This window comes from Ranitomeya variabilis, chromosome 2 (assembly GCF_051348905.1).
Source record: "Ranitomeya variabilis isolate aRanVar5 chromosome 2, aRanVar5.hap1, whole genome shotgun sequence".
NCBI classification, from domain to species: domain Eukaryota; kingdom Metazoa; phylum Chordata; class Amphibia; order Anura; family Dendrobatidae; genus Ranitomeya; species Ranitomeya variabilis.
This window is the reverse complement of record NC_135233.1, coordinates 902620444-902635574: the sequence shown is the minus strand read 5'-3', so window position 1 is coordinate 902635574 and position 15131 is coordinate 902620444. Positions and strand designations below refer to the sequence as shown.

The 15131-nt window shown below is 41.3% G+C and overlaps 1 protein-coding gene across 7 annotated transcripts in view; it reads left to right on the top strand.

Moving 5' to 3' along the window:
* The window catches only part of NLGN1 (neuroligin 1), a 1307981-nt gene that overhangs the window by 1277819 nt on the left and 15031 nt on the right, over positions 1-15131 (top strand). For all 7 annotated transcript variants that reach the window (XM_077290514.1, XM_077290511.1, XM_077290510.1 and 4 more), the window contains one exon: positions 10639-11428. In XM_077290514.1, the coding sequence (XP_077146629.1) occupies positions 10639-11428 (790 nt within the window). The remainder of the gene's footprint in view (positions 1-10638; positions 11429-15131) is intronic.

Here is a 15131-nt window from a genome sequence, read left to right as displayed (position 1 = left end):
TATTTTTTAAAGAACTACAGAATGATAGCGGGGCAGTCTGTTTCCTTCCTGGCTGGGTTCTCCATGTGGCTGAAGGCCACAGGTTGCTTGTAGAAGCCACTGAAGCAGAGAGTTGGGTTTGTCAGATTCTGTGTCAGTGTCAGTCTGGTGTTTGCAAGAGTGCAGATCAGAAGGCTCTGCAGAGCTCCAACTGTGCGAGGCAACACAGGCAAGCAGAGCCAAACAGCCAATGGAGCTGAAAGGCCTAGCATCCACAGCATACATAGCGATGCAGTCACCCATGGTAACTGGTCTCAGAGGTGGAGTGGTGTGTTTATTGGCTGCAATCTGGAGGATATTGTGTGCTGTGTAATTTTTGTGAGTTGAGCACTAAAGAGACTTTTGTTTTGGACTTTCCTGAGTCACTGCCTCATAACTGCACAGCGTGAATACCTCTGCACTACAATATATATATAAAAGGAGAGGCTAAGCGGCACACACCATATATACTGGATGTACAAATACGAATTCACTCCGTAATTTTTAGAAAAAAGAAGAATTTGGCATTTCAAAGATCAAATGCAATAGTTGCATTGGTCCATACGGGCGCTTAGGAGAAAGGCACAACCTGAACTGAACATCATGCTCAGAGGGCACAGGTGTGCCTTACTCCTAAGGAATCTTTGTGCTGTATTTTCCTTATATTGAGGAAGGCCATTATGGCTGAAATGTTAATATCAAACTACAATATGTTTTTGCACTATTATGGACTCACTTCATAAAAAACTATTTGCATTTGATCTTTGGATCTTCTCTCTCTCTCTCTCTCTCTCTCTCTATATATATATATATATAATTTGCCTTTTCGGTATTTTTACCTTTCTTTAGTATATTCTAAGAAATACACATTTCTCGTTCACACATCTACATTGGACGGTGCAATCTTATTTTTTATAGGATAATACTATAGAATAACACTCAAAATAATTATATTCAATAAGGCAGCGTTGATGACTGATTTTTTTCACTGTTAGAATCTGTATGTAAAAAAGAAATCACAATATGCTTTAATTTCACACTGAGATTGGAAGACACTCACCCATTTAAGTCTATGGGTGCGTAGAAAATATTAAACTGCTCTCAGATGAAATCTGAGTACTCAAACAATGGAGAAGATGGAGAAATTTTGGTCTCCATCTTCTCCTCAGGCCAGGATCACATAACCGTAGATTCTATTCACACTATGCTGACACTCAGATCAAACTCTGATCAAGATGTCATTAGTATAATTGACCAGATTCCCTCGAATTAGAGAATATATGGTTGTATGACCCTAGCCTTAAGCTATGGTCAGATAGCTGAGAGAATCACACAAATTATGCAAATGACACTGATCAGAGTTTGATCAGAGTGTCAGCACAGTGTGCTCCAATTCTCTCTGATGGGAGAATTGGAGAACGCTGTGAGGAAAAGATGGAGATCAAAATTTGTTCATGTTCTCTATTGTGTCAAATGTCAATCGAGCTAAGTCTGATGATTTCCATGCACTCATGAACTTACATTGCCAAATAAAATTTGAATATTGGCTCAAACCTGGACTTGCTGCAATTTTTTTTAACTCCGACTGGTTCGATCCGTGGAAAAAATCAGACGTGTGTGACCCTGTAGTTTAAAATTGGTCCTTGTGAAATCTGATGTTTTGGAAAATAAATTGGTGTGCATCATAACACTTATTCTGTTGTCCCTGCATGGTCCCTCTTCTCCCTCCATGGAAGGATTCTGACATACACACCGCCCAGGCCGCGTGGTGACCTCCCAGTCTCCTGGCATGTCTCCTGCTCCATGCTTCCTGTGCACTCCGCACAGACTTCCTGGTAGTGCATCTAGTGCACGCACGCTCGCCTGTTCTTAAAGGGGCTTCATGTGCACCTTGATAATGCTCCCAGCCAAAAGTACAAAGGGCACCCTCCCCAGTATGGTGGTGACTGAGCAACCCCTATAGTTTCCCTACATCTTTTGCATGTGCAACTGTATGTTGACTGGTCCCCTGTCCTAATCTAGTGAAGTCAGTTGTTAACCTGAACCCCGGTCCATGTTTGGCCAGAGCCTGAAACTGAACACCTGGCCTTTGTGTGGCCATGCCCTGAACCAGAACCCCTGGTCCTTGTGCGGCAAGTGCCTGAATCTGAACCTCTGGTCCTTGTGTGGCTAAACCTAAAGCTGCATCGGCGGTACCTGAACCTTGAAGCTGCATCGGTGGCACCTGAACTCTGAAGCCTTATCAGTGAAACCTACACCTGAAGCTGCATCGACTGTACCTGAGTCCTAAAGTCGCACTGGCAGTACTTGAGCCTGAAGCCACACCAGCGCTACCCAAACCTGTAACCAATATGGCAGCACTTGAACTTGCACCACTGTCTTCCGTGGTTAATATTCCAGAGTCAGCATTATCAGATCCTGTTCCAGTACTCGAATCCAGCCCTATCTGTCACTCCATGTCATTATTTGTTCTGCCTGAGTAGACAGAACCCGTGCAGTCTGAACAGAGTCTGTATCCTGTATTGCCAGTTACTCTGAGCCCACTCCGTGTCTGCGAGTCTGACACCTGGGGTTAGCAACTTCAGTGCTGGGGACTGCCTAGGAGCGGTACCTGACAGCTACCTGCAGCTCAAGTTTAACTCGACCATGAGGAGTTCTAGTGAAGACAAGGTAACCACTTAAGCATGCCCCTCCTGGGTAAGCCCGGCCCTGTGGCACAGTAAGTTCATGATCCATGGGCACCACACTCCTATGCAACATGCATCTGGCCTTAACACACTATATCAAAATGCCATTCTTCCTAACCTCCTCTACCCACCTCCAGTTCCATACCTCTAACATATCCAAGATCTGCCTAGAATTTCCTTTATTATTTTAATTGCTTCATGATTTTATTTTCAATAGCATAAATATTTAATGGCTTTTACAATTCTACTAAATTTTCATAGTGGCTGTGTATATGCAGACTATACTAAATCTACAATAAAGATTGATTTGACCTATCATACCAATAAAAGAGGATAAAAGCAGTACATTATCATTTATAATGTGCATTTGGACAGTTAGTTAGTGGACATCTAGTCTTACCCAATCTATACTATAGATGTAAAGGGTGGGCCATTTAAATGGATACACCTAAATAAAATGGGAATGGTTGGTGATATCAACTTTCTGTTTATGGCACATTAGTATATGGGGGGGGGAAACTTTTCAAGATGGGTGGTGACCATGGCGGCCATTTTGAAGTTGGCCATTTTGGATCCAAATTTATTTTTTCCAATGGAAAGAGGGTCATGTGACACATAAAACATATTGAGAATTTCACAAGCAAAACAATGGTGTGCTTGGTTTTATTGTAACTTTATTATTTCTTGAATTATATACAAGTTTATTACCACTTATAAAATGTGTTCAAAGTGCTGCCCTTAGTGTTGGATTGTCAATGCAACCCTCTTCTCCCAATCGTGACACTCTGACAGCAACACTGCAGAAGAAATGCTAGTACAGGCTTCCAGTATCCATTGTTTCAGATGCTGCACATCTTGTATCTTCACAGCATAGACAATTGCCTTCAGATGACCTCAAAGATAAAAGTCTGGGTCAGATCAGGAGACCTTTGTTGCACATTCAACAGGCCCATGAGGACCAAACCACTTTCCAGGAAACTGTAGGAATGTTCGGACCTGACACCCATAATATGGTGGTGCACCACCACATTTTTACTTTCTGATATATGCTCAGACATAGATTAGTTTATCATAGATGACTTTTATAAAATACCCCAAATGTAGGTTGGCTGATTTTGGACTAATCTCCAGGCTTTGTGCATTTCCACTAATTATTATTATTATTATTATTATTTATTGTTATAGCGCCATTTATTCCATGGCGCTTTACAAGTGAGGAGGGGTATACATAATAAAAACAAGTACAATAATCTTGAACAATACAAGTCATAACTGGTACAGTAGGAGAGAGGACCCTGCCCGCGAAGGCTCACAATCTACAAGGTATGGGTGAGAATACAGTAGGTGAGGATAGAGCTGGTCATGCAGCGGTTTGGTTGATTGGTGGTTACTGCAGGTTGTAGGCTTGTCGGAAGAGGTGGGTCTTCAGATTCTTTTTGAAGGTTTCGATGGTAGGCGAGAGTCTGATGTGTTGTGGTAGAGGGTTCCAGAGTAGGGGTGATACGCGAGAGAAGTCTTGTATACGATTGTGGGAAGAGGACATAAGAGGAGAGTAGAGAAGGAGATCTTGTGAGGATCGGAGGTTGCATGTAGGAAAGTACCGGGAGATGAGGTCACAGATGTATGGAGGAGACAGGTTGTGGATGGCTTTGTACGTCATGGTTAGGGTTTTGTACTGGAGTCTCTGGGCAATGGGGAGCCAGTGAAGGGATTGACAGAGGGGAGAGGCCGGAGGATAGCGGGGGGACAGGTGGATTAGTCGGGCAGCAGAGTTTAGAATAGATTGGAGGGGTGCGAGAGTGTTTGAGGGGAGGCCACAGAGCAGGAGGTTGCAGTAGTCAAGGCGAGAGATGATGAGGGCATGGACTAGGGTTTTTGCAGATTCTTGGTTGAGGAATGAACTAATGAACTGAATGAACTAATCTAAGTGATTGAAGGTCTCAGTAAAAGTATATATAAATTAACATTGAATACTTTTCTAGTTGACAGCTGGGTGCTGACTCAAAGTGTTAAAAGGATCATTTCTTTACAACTGATTGAGTTTTTATCATGAATGAATATGATTTAACCCCTTAAGCCCCGAGGGTGTTTTGCACGTTAATGACCGGGCCAATTTTTACACTGTCTATGAGGTTATAACTCTGGAACGCTTCAATGGATCTTGGCGATTCTGACATTGTTTTCTCTAGAGATATTCTACTTCATGTTATTGGTAAAATTTATTCGATATAGCTTGCGTTTATTTGTGAAAAAAATGGAAATTTGGTGAAAATTTAGAAAATTTTACAATTTTCCAACTTTGAATTTTTATACCCTTAAATCACAGAGATATGTCACACAAAATACTTAATAAGTAACATTTCCCACATGTCTACTTTACATCAGCACAATTTTGGAACCAACATTTTTTTTTGTTAGGGAGTTATAAGGGTTAAAAGTTGACCAGAAATTTCTCATTTTTACAACACCATTTTTTTTTAGGGACCACATCTCATTTGAAGTCATTTTGAGGGGTCTATATGACAGAAAATACCCAAGTGTGACACCATTCTAAAAACTGCACCCCTCAAGGTGCTCAAAACCACTTTCAAGAAGTTTATTAATTCTTCAGGTGTTTCACAGGAATTTTTGGAATGTTTAAATAAAAATGAACATTTAACTTTTTTTCACACAAAATTTATTTCAGCTCCAATTTATTTTATTTTACCAAGGGTAACAGGAGAAAATGGACCGCAAAAGTTGTTGTACAATTTGTCCTGAGTACGCTGATACCCCATATGTGGGGGTAAACCACTGTTTGGGCGCATGGCAGAGCTCAGAAGGGAAGGAGCGCCATTTGACTTTTCAATGCAAAATTGACTGGAATTTATATGGGACGCCATGTTGCGTTTGGAGAGCCCCTGATGTGCCTAAACATTGAAACCCTCCAAAAGTGACACCATTTTGGAAAGTAGACCCCCTAAGGAACTTATCTAGATGTGTGGTGAGCACTTTGACCCACCAAGTGCTTCTCAGAAGTTTATAATGCAGAGCCGTAAAAATAAAAAATCATATTTTTTCACAAAAATGATCTTTTCGACCCAATTTTTTATTTTCCCAAGGGTAAGAGAAGAAATTAGACCACAAAAGTTGTTGTGCAATTTGTCCTGAGTACAATGAAACTCCATATGTGGGGGTAAACCACTGTTTGGGCGCATAGCAGAGCTCGGAAGGGAAGGAGCGAGCGCCATTTGACTTTTCAATGCAAAATTGACTGGAATTGAGATGGGACACCATGTCGTGTCTGATGTGCCTAAATATTAAAACCCCCCACAAGTGACACCATTTTGGAAAGTAGACCCCCTAAGGATCTTATCTAGATGGGTTTTGAGAGCTTTGATTGTTTGTTTCACTACAGTTTATAATGCAGAGCCGTGAAAATAAAAATTTCCTTTTTTTTTCAGAAAAATGATTTTTTAGCCCCCAGTTTTGTATTTTCACAAGGGTAATAGGAGAAATAGGACCCCAAAAGTTGTTGCCCAATTTGTCCTGAGTACGCTGATACCCCATATGTAGGGGGAACCACTGTTTGGGCACATGGCAGAGCTCGGAAGGGAAGGAGTGCCATTTGGAATGCAGACTTGGATTGATTGGTCTGCAGGCGTCACGTTGCATTTGCAGAGCCCCTGATGTACCCAAACAGTACAAACCCCCCACAAGTGACCCCATATTGGAAAATAGACCTCCCAAGGAACTTATCTAGATGTGTTGTGAGAACTTTGAACCCCAAAGTGTTTCACTACAGTTTATAACGCAGAGCCGTGAAAATAAAAATCTTTTTTTTTTCAGATAAATGAATATTTAGCCCCCAGTTTTGTAATTTTACAAGGGTAACAGGATAAATTGGACCCCGAAAATTGTTGTCCAATTTGTCCTGAGTACGCTGATACCCCATATGTGGGGGGGAACCACTGTTTGGGCGCATGGCAGAGCTCGGAAGGGAAGGAGCACCATTTGGAATGCAGACTTGGATTGATTGGTCTGCAGGCGTCACGTTGCATTTGCAGAGCCCCTGATGTACCCAAACAGTACAAACCCCCCACAAGTGACCCCATATTGGAAAATAGACCTCCCAAGGAACTTATCTAGATGTGTTGTGAGAACTTTGAACCCCAAAGTGTTTCACTACAGTTTATAACGCAGAGCCGTGAAAATAAAAATTCTTTTTTTTTTTCACAAAAATGATTTTTAGCCCCCCCAAATTTTTATTTTCTTAAGGATAACAAGGGAACTTGGACCCCAAAAGTTGTTGTCCAATTTGTCCCGAGTATGCTGATGCCCCATATGTTGGGGTAAACCCCTGTTTGGGCGCACGGGAGAGCTCGGAAGGGAAGCAGCACTGTTTTACTTTTTCAACGCAGAATTGTCTGGAATTGAGATCGGACGCCATGTCGCGTTTGGAGAGCCCCTGATGTGCCTGAACAGTGGAAACTCCCCAATTCTACCTGAAACTCTAATCCAAACACACCCCTAACCCTAATCCCATCTGTAACCCTAACCACACCCCTAACCCTAACACACCCCTAATTCTAATCCCAACCCTAATCCCAACCGTAAATGTAATCCAAACCCTAACCTGAACTTTAGCCCCAACCCTAACCCTTACTTTAGCCCCAACCCTAACCCTAACTTTAGCCCCAACCCTATCACTAACTTTAGCCCCAACCCTAACTTTAGCTCCAACCCTAGCCCCAACCCTAACCCTTGCCATAACCCTAGCCCTAACCCTAACCCTAACCCTAACACTAGCCCTAACCCTAGCCCTAACCCTAGCCCTAACCCTAACCCTAGCCCTAACCCTAGCCCTAACCCTAAACCTAACCCTAATGGGAAAATGGAAATAAATACATTTTTTTAATTTTATTATTTTTCCCTAACTAAGGGGGTGATGAAGGGGGGTTTGATTTACTTTTACAGCATTTTTTATATCGGATTTTTATGATTGGCAGCTGTCACACACTAAAAGACGCTTTTTATAGCAAAAAAGTTTTTGCATCTCCACATTTTGAGACCTATAATTTTTCCGTATTTTGGTCCACAGAGTCATGTGAGGTCTTATTTTTTGCGGGACGAGTTGACGTTTTTATTGGTAACATTTTCGGACATGTGACAGTTTTTGATCACTTTTTATTCCGATTTTTGTGAGGCAGAATGACCAAAAACCAGCTATTCATGAATTTCTTTTGGGGGAGGCAGTTATACCGTTCCACGTTTGGTAGAATTGATGAAGCAGTTTTATTCGTCGGGTCAGTACGATTACAGCAATATCTAATTTATATCATTTTTTTATGTTTTGGTGCTTTTATACGATAAAAGCTATTTTATAGAAAAAATAATTATTTTGGCATCGCTTTATTCTGAGGACTATAACTTTTTTATCATTTTGCTTATGATGCTGTATAGTGGCTCGTTTTTTGCGGGACTTGATGACGTTTTCAGCGGTACCATGGTTATTTATATCCGTCTTTTTGATCGCGTGTTATTCCACTTTTTGTTTGGCGGTATGATAATAAAGCGTTGGTTTTTTGGCTCGTTTTTTTTTTTTTTTACGGTGTTCACTGAAGGGGTTAACTAGTGGGACAGTTTTATAGGTTGGGTCGTTATGGACGCGGCGATACCAAATATGTGTACTTTTATTGTTTTTTTTTTTTAGATAAAGAAATGTATTTATGGGAATATTATATATATTTTTTCTTCTTTATTTAGGAATTTATTTTTTTTTTTCACATGTGAAAATTTTTTTTTTAACTTTTTTAGTTTGTACCAGGGGGGTACATCACAGATCGCCAATCTGGTAGTTTGCACAGCACTCTGTCAGATCGGCGATCATACTTTCATTGGAGCAGGCTGCTCTGCAGCCTGCTCCGACCCGGAAGTATTCCCTGCAGGACCCAGATGCAGCCCCGCGGCCATTTTGGATCCGGGGCCTGCAGGGAGAAGACGCTCGGTACAAGGTGAGTACATCGACTTGTACCGATCGTCTCAGGGAAGCATGCAGGGAGCCCCCTCCCTGCGCGATGCTTCCCTGTACCGCCGGTACACCGGGATCACGTTTGATCGCGGTGTGCCGGGGGTTAATGTGCCGGGGGCAGTCCGTGACCGCTCCTGGCACATAGTGCCGGATGTCAGCTGCGATAGGCAGCTGACACCCAGCCGCGATCGGCCGCGCTCCCCCCGTGAGCTCGGCCGATCGGCTATGACGTACTATCCCGTCGGTGGGAATTAAGGCCCACCCCACCTCGACGGGATAGTACGTCATATGGGATTAAGGGGTTAAGCTTGCCAAAGAAAGATTTTACTTTACCTGAAACATTGCTTTGAAATGTTACAAACATCTGCTTGTTTTAAACAATATGGAGCTCCAGTATAATTTTATGTCTGTTTTCTGCTGCTTCATAATAACATTCAATAATAACAATGAATAAGCAAGTGAAAATAAGAATACATGTTATGATATAATTATGTTCGGTTAAAGGTTGGGTAATAAAAGCAATACCAAGTGCCACTGTGATGACATATGGATGTCAAAAAGAGAGGCATTTTCTGCTCAGATGTGGGTGTTTGTCCATTTTTGCATTCTTTTTACCTTTCTTTTCTTTTCCATAAACAATTTGCAGTTTTAAATTACACTACTCATTTTGTTATACAATACACTGCAAAAAAAACAGAAATTCCATATTTGCTTTTTGTGGTTGTATTTCTATGGTTTCATTATGCTGTAAAAAATCCTAGTAATATGATTCTCAGGTTCATAATGATTACAGCGATGCCAAACTTATATAAGTTTTTTTTATTTAAGTGATGGAAAAAAAAAAGAAATTTGTTTAAAACAAATGTGTTTCTATCGCCCCCTTTATATAACCTGTAACAATTTCATTGTTATGTCAATGGAGCTGTATGAAGACTTGTTTTTTGCATGAAGAGCTGACATTTTTATTGTTGGCATTTTAGGATAGATAGAATGTTTAGCTTGCAATTGCATTTTTTAGGCAGAATTGTTGTGACTGAAATACTGCAATTCTGTTGTTTAGATTTGTTTTCCCTTTATGGCATTTAAAGAATATTTAATTTAAATTTACCTAACCATGTTTTCTACATTTATAACGGGGGGAAAAGGAGAGTATTTTATATATTTATATACAGAGCAGGCAAAGCTGTAGCCCTGCTCTGTATAGCAGAAATGCTCACTTGCTATGAACGCTGACCACCAGGCGATGCTCATAGCTATCCAGCAATGACAACCACAGGGGTCTCCTACAGACCCCGGGTTGTCATGCCAACCCATCGGCAACCCACAGTCATGCGACACGGGTGCCAATGGGCAGGATTAGTGAAACGCTTCCAGCATGATCATGTTAAATGCAGCTGTCAAAGATTGACAGTGGCATTTAACAGATCAATAGCCGCCGTATATCACGATTCTACCCACAGCTGTTAAGGGCACATGTCAGCTGTTTAAATCAGCTGACATGTGCTGGAAAAAATGTGGGCTCAGTGCCGAAGCTTACATCAAAAGAGTAGACCCCACATGCACCGTACATGTCCGGCGCACATCGTGAAGGTGTTAAATATTTATTTTATTACGCATGAAGATATGTGTTGCACAGTGCATTTTGATATTTTTACAGACCATGTTTTTTTTAAACATCCAGAAAACAATATTTAGATTTGCATGAAAGTGTAATGTGTTTATTTACATTTTACAGCTTTTATTTTATTTTTATTTATTTATGCTGATTATATGACAATGCATGTAACCTTGTACTATATATATACAGTATATATCAATATAGCATGCAAAAGCCTTGTTTGATATGGCATGATTTAACACTAGATGTGTTGCAAAATAAATGATTATTAGTTTTATTAATTGTTTAATTTGTTTTGGATACAGGTCTCTTTCAAAGGGCAATTGCACAAAGTGGAACTGCCTTGTCTAGTTGGGCAGTTAGCTTTCAGCCTGCCAAATATGCCCGTATTCTAGCAACTAAAGTTGGATGCAACATGACTGACACTGTAGAACTTGTGGAATGTCTACAGAAAAAGCCTTACAGAGAACTTGTGGACCAAGACATACAGCCAGCAAGGTATCACATAGCCTTTGGACCAGTAATAGATGGTGACGTAATACCTGATGATCCTCAGATCCTAATGGAACAGGGTGAATTTTTAAATTATGATATCATGTTGGGTGTAAATCAAGGAGAAGGACTCAAATTCGTAGAAAGTATTGTAGACCATGAGGATGGCATCTCTGCAAGTGACTTCGACTTTGCCGTTTCCAATTTTGTTGATAATTTGTATGGATACACTGAAGGAAAAGATATAATGAGGGAAACAATCAAATTTATGTATACTGATTGGGCAGATCGACACAATCCTGAGACAAGAAGGAAAACATTACTGGCATTATTCACTGACCATCAATGGGTTGCACCAGCAGTCGCAACTGCAGATCTACACTCAAACTTTGGTTCTCCTACATACTTTTATGCCTTTTACCATCATTGCCAATCAGATCAAGTGCCTGCTTGGGCAGATGCATCGCATGGGGATGAGGTACCCTATGTATTTGGAATTCCTATGATTGGACCTACAGAACTATTCCCATGCAATTTCTCCAAAAATGATGTTATGCTAAGTGCAGTAGTAATGACATATTGGACAAACTTTGCTAAAACGGGGTAAGTGTAATTCCTTTATTAAATGTATATTTATCAGCCATGTATATGCACAAATAATATAGAGTGTACATATCTACATATCTATTTATATGTCTTGCTTTGTATATGTGCACACAGACATACATCTAATTTATCAGGCTTGTTTATTTATCTTTTGTTTATCTTTTGTTTATCTTTTATGTTTATGTATGTAGGAAATACAGGTAGGACAGGGTTAAAACCTAGCACTGAAAGTCCTGATTATGTGCACCTAGCTAGCTATGTCTAGAGCCAGGCCCTGTGTTCACTTGTGGTTTAGTTAGTAGATAGAGCTGAGCAAAGTGGGTTGTGCTGCAGCTGCAGAGAGACAAGCGAAAATCTCTATGAGAGGAGACTATTTAGGATGTGTGCATCAAACAGCAAGTATCACTTAATGTATGGAAGTTGCAGTTTCTTCATTACGGCTGAGCCGCCTGAGCTAGAGGCAGTGCATGGATTGCTAAGAGACCGCGTTATATCTTGCCTACCCATAAAAAGTACTGTTTTTACCTGCTTTACTGTAATTCATTTGGAGAGGGGGAATGGCTTTTTTTTTTTTGCTTTCATGTGAATGTTGGTAATGTTTTTGCCAAAAAAAAAATAAGACAGTTTCACACCAAAACCAAGTGCCTGTGTGTACTATATATATATTTTTGATTCATATAAAAGAGAGATGTAAAATGATCCCACAAATATAAAAATATAAAATATAAATCAATCTTTATTGTTACATATATAAAATCAATGAAAAGTATCAGAATATTCCAAAATTAAGCCATAAGGTGGCATCACAGCAAAGTGTCTAGCAAAGTTGCATAGATCAGAAGGAAAAACCAAGACTTTCCAAAAACAAAAAAAGGAAAATATACAACATATGCAAATCTGTGATCAACAAGTGCAAATATGTGAACCATTGGCATATAAAAACTGTTGTGAATTCTGCTCTTGGGCTCCCTCCGGTGGTTATAAGTGGTAGTGCTGCTGTCTCTGGATCGCAGCATTCATCAGGTGTGTCAAGTTTTTGCAATCCTGACTGGGCTATTTAGCCTTGCTTGACCCTTTAGTCAGTGCCAGTTGTCCATTGTTCCTGGAGGATTCACATCCCTGCCTGCTCTCTCCTGCTTTGCTGTTCATTACACCAAAGATAAGTTTTGGCCTTGATTTTTGCTGTCCACATGCTGTGGCCTTATTGTTCAGTTCCTTTCCATGTTTTTGTCTTGTCCAGCTTGGTTTGTATAAGGATTTGTTTAGCCAAGCTGGTATCTCTGGAGATGCAGATATACCCTCCATATCTTTAGTTAGCTGTGGAGATTTTGTATTTTCTGTGGTGGATATTTTCTAGTGTTTTAATACTGACCGCATAGTACTCTGTCCTATCCTTTCTATTTAGCTAGAAGTGGCCTCCTTTGCTAAATTCTGATTTCAGTCTGTGTATGTTTTTTCCCTCTCCTCTCACAGTCAATATTTGTGGGGGCTGTCTATCCTTTGGGAATTTTCTCTGAGGCAAGATAGTTTTCCCTTTTCTATCTCTAGGTGTAATTAGTCCTCCGGCTGTGTCGAGATGTCTAGGGAGTGATAGGTACATTCCACGGCTACTTCTAGTTGCGGTGTTAAGTTCAGGGTCTGCGGTCAGTACAGGTTCCACCTTCTCCAGAGTACGTCTCATGCTGCTCTTAGGCCACCAGATCATAACAAAAAACCTTCTATTTGTTGCCAGTGTAAAAGTGAACAAAAACAAATAAACTGTGCAAAAAGATAGCAATGAGGTTTTTTACCTATCCAATATGCTGTGGCGCCTGGTGTCCCTACGCACGTTTTGGCAGTGATTGCCTTCTTCGGGGGGATCTCTATATAGGGGTGACTGCAAGGGCCATTGTATTGTATGAGCTGTGGGGGAGATCATATTGTGTGGAGGGCTGTGGGAGAGGGGCATTTTACTTTATGGAGACCATTATACCGTGTGTGGAGGATTATACGGTGTGTGGCCATTATACTGTGTGGAAGTTTGTGTGGGGCCATTATACAATGTGGAGCTCTGTGTGTGGGCCATTATACATGAACTAGATGGAGGCCCGATGCTATCGCATCGAGAGGGTGGTGACGTCCCAATGGGGGCAGGCTTTGCAGCACTGAGATTATCTCATCCCCAAGCCCCATATAATGCTGCATAAAGGTTGATTATAGCTCCATAAAATGCTCCATAGTCAATTTGCCGCTTATAATGCTGCTTAAAGGTTGATTATGGCCCCATAAGATGCTGCATAGAAAATGTGCCCCATATAATGCTGCATGATGGTTGATTATGGCCCCATAAGATGCTCCATAGAAAATCTGCCCCATATAATGCTGCATAAAGGTTGATTATGGCCCTATAAGATGCTGCATAGAAAATGTGCCCCATATAATGCTGCATAATGGCTGATTATGACCCCATCAGATGCTCCATAGAAAATGTGCCCCATATAATGCTGCATAAAGGTTGATTAAAGCCCCATAAGATGCTGCATAGAAAATGTGCCACATGTTCAGGCAGAGGGCGGCGCGCACAATAAACACGTCATCGCGCTCCCTGACCTGAACGTCGCAGCCAGACGACGCAGAAGATGGAGCGGGTGCTGCAGTTGAACGGGGACAGGTGAATATCCAAATGCTCACCCTTCCCTGTTATACTCACCTGCTCCCGGCGTGGTCCTTGGCAGCTTCTCACTGACAGATGGTCTTCGGGAGCTGGCAGCTTCTTCCTATTTTTAGCGGTCACCTCGCACCGCTGAACACAGGAAAAAGCTGCCGGCGCCAGAGAAGCAGGGACATGCAGAGATGCGCCGGGAGCAGGTGAGTATGATGGACAACTGCCTCTCTTCCTCCCCCATCGACCCGGAAGATCTGGCGATGACCCGCTGGTGATACTGTGCAAGGGACTGGTAGTGGGTGCCATATTGGAATACCCATCACTTGGGTATTCCAATATGGTGGTTGGCATACTTCCGGTACAGCGCAGTGGATAGTGGGATTCGAGGACGTCCATATGGAAGTGGATGACAGACAATTTAAGGCAAATATATAAAAAGATAGGGATACTATTCTTTGTAAAGGATTGTGTGAGAGCCAATGTACTGTTTGTTAGGCCATTTTACTATGTGAAGAACTGTGTGGTTTCCATTACACTGTGTGGAGTGCTGTAAGAGGGTCATTATAATGTGTAGTGGGTTGTAGGGATCATCATGCTGTATTTTGGAATTGGGAGGGAACAATCCTGTATTGTGGATCTGTAGGGGCCTTAATACTGCAATTGCAATGTGGAGGACTTCATGGAGTTTTGGGACTTTGGGGGAATCATACTGGGTTGTGAAACAGTGTTTTTGAGACATATTTGATGGCATCATACTCTTTGGAAACTATGAAAGTGATATCCTAGTGAGTAAGAACACTACACTAATGGGCTTCAATAGAAGCAAACATTTATTTGTAAGTGTCACAATTCACCTCCCTGTCTCTGTCGCTGTGACCCCACCTATTCCTTCAAATATTTAGCTTTTATGTAGGAGCTCTGCTAGGACTTCTGCTATGGGGCAAAGAGTAGTCATACCTAGAGATTAGTGTTGAGCATTCCGATACTGCAAATATCGGGTATCGGCCGATATTCGCTGTATCGGAATTCTGATACCGAGTTCCGATATTTTTGTGA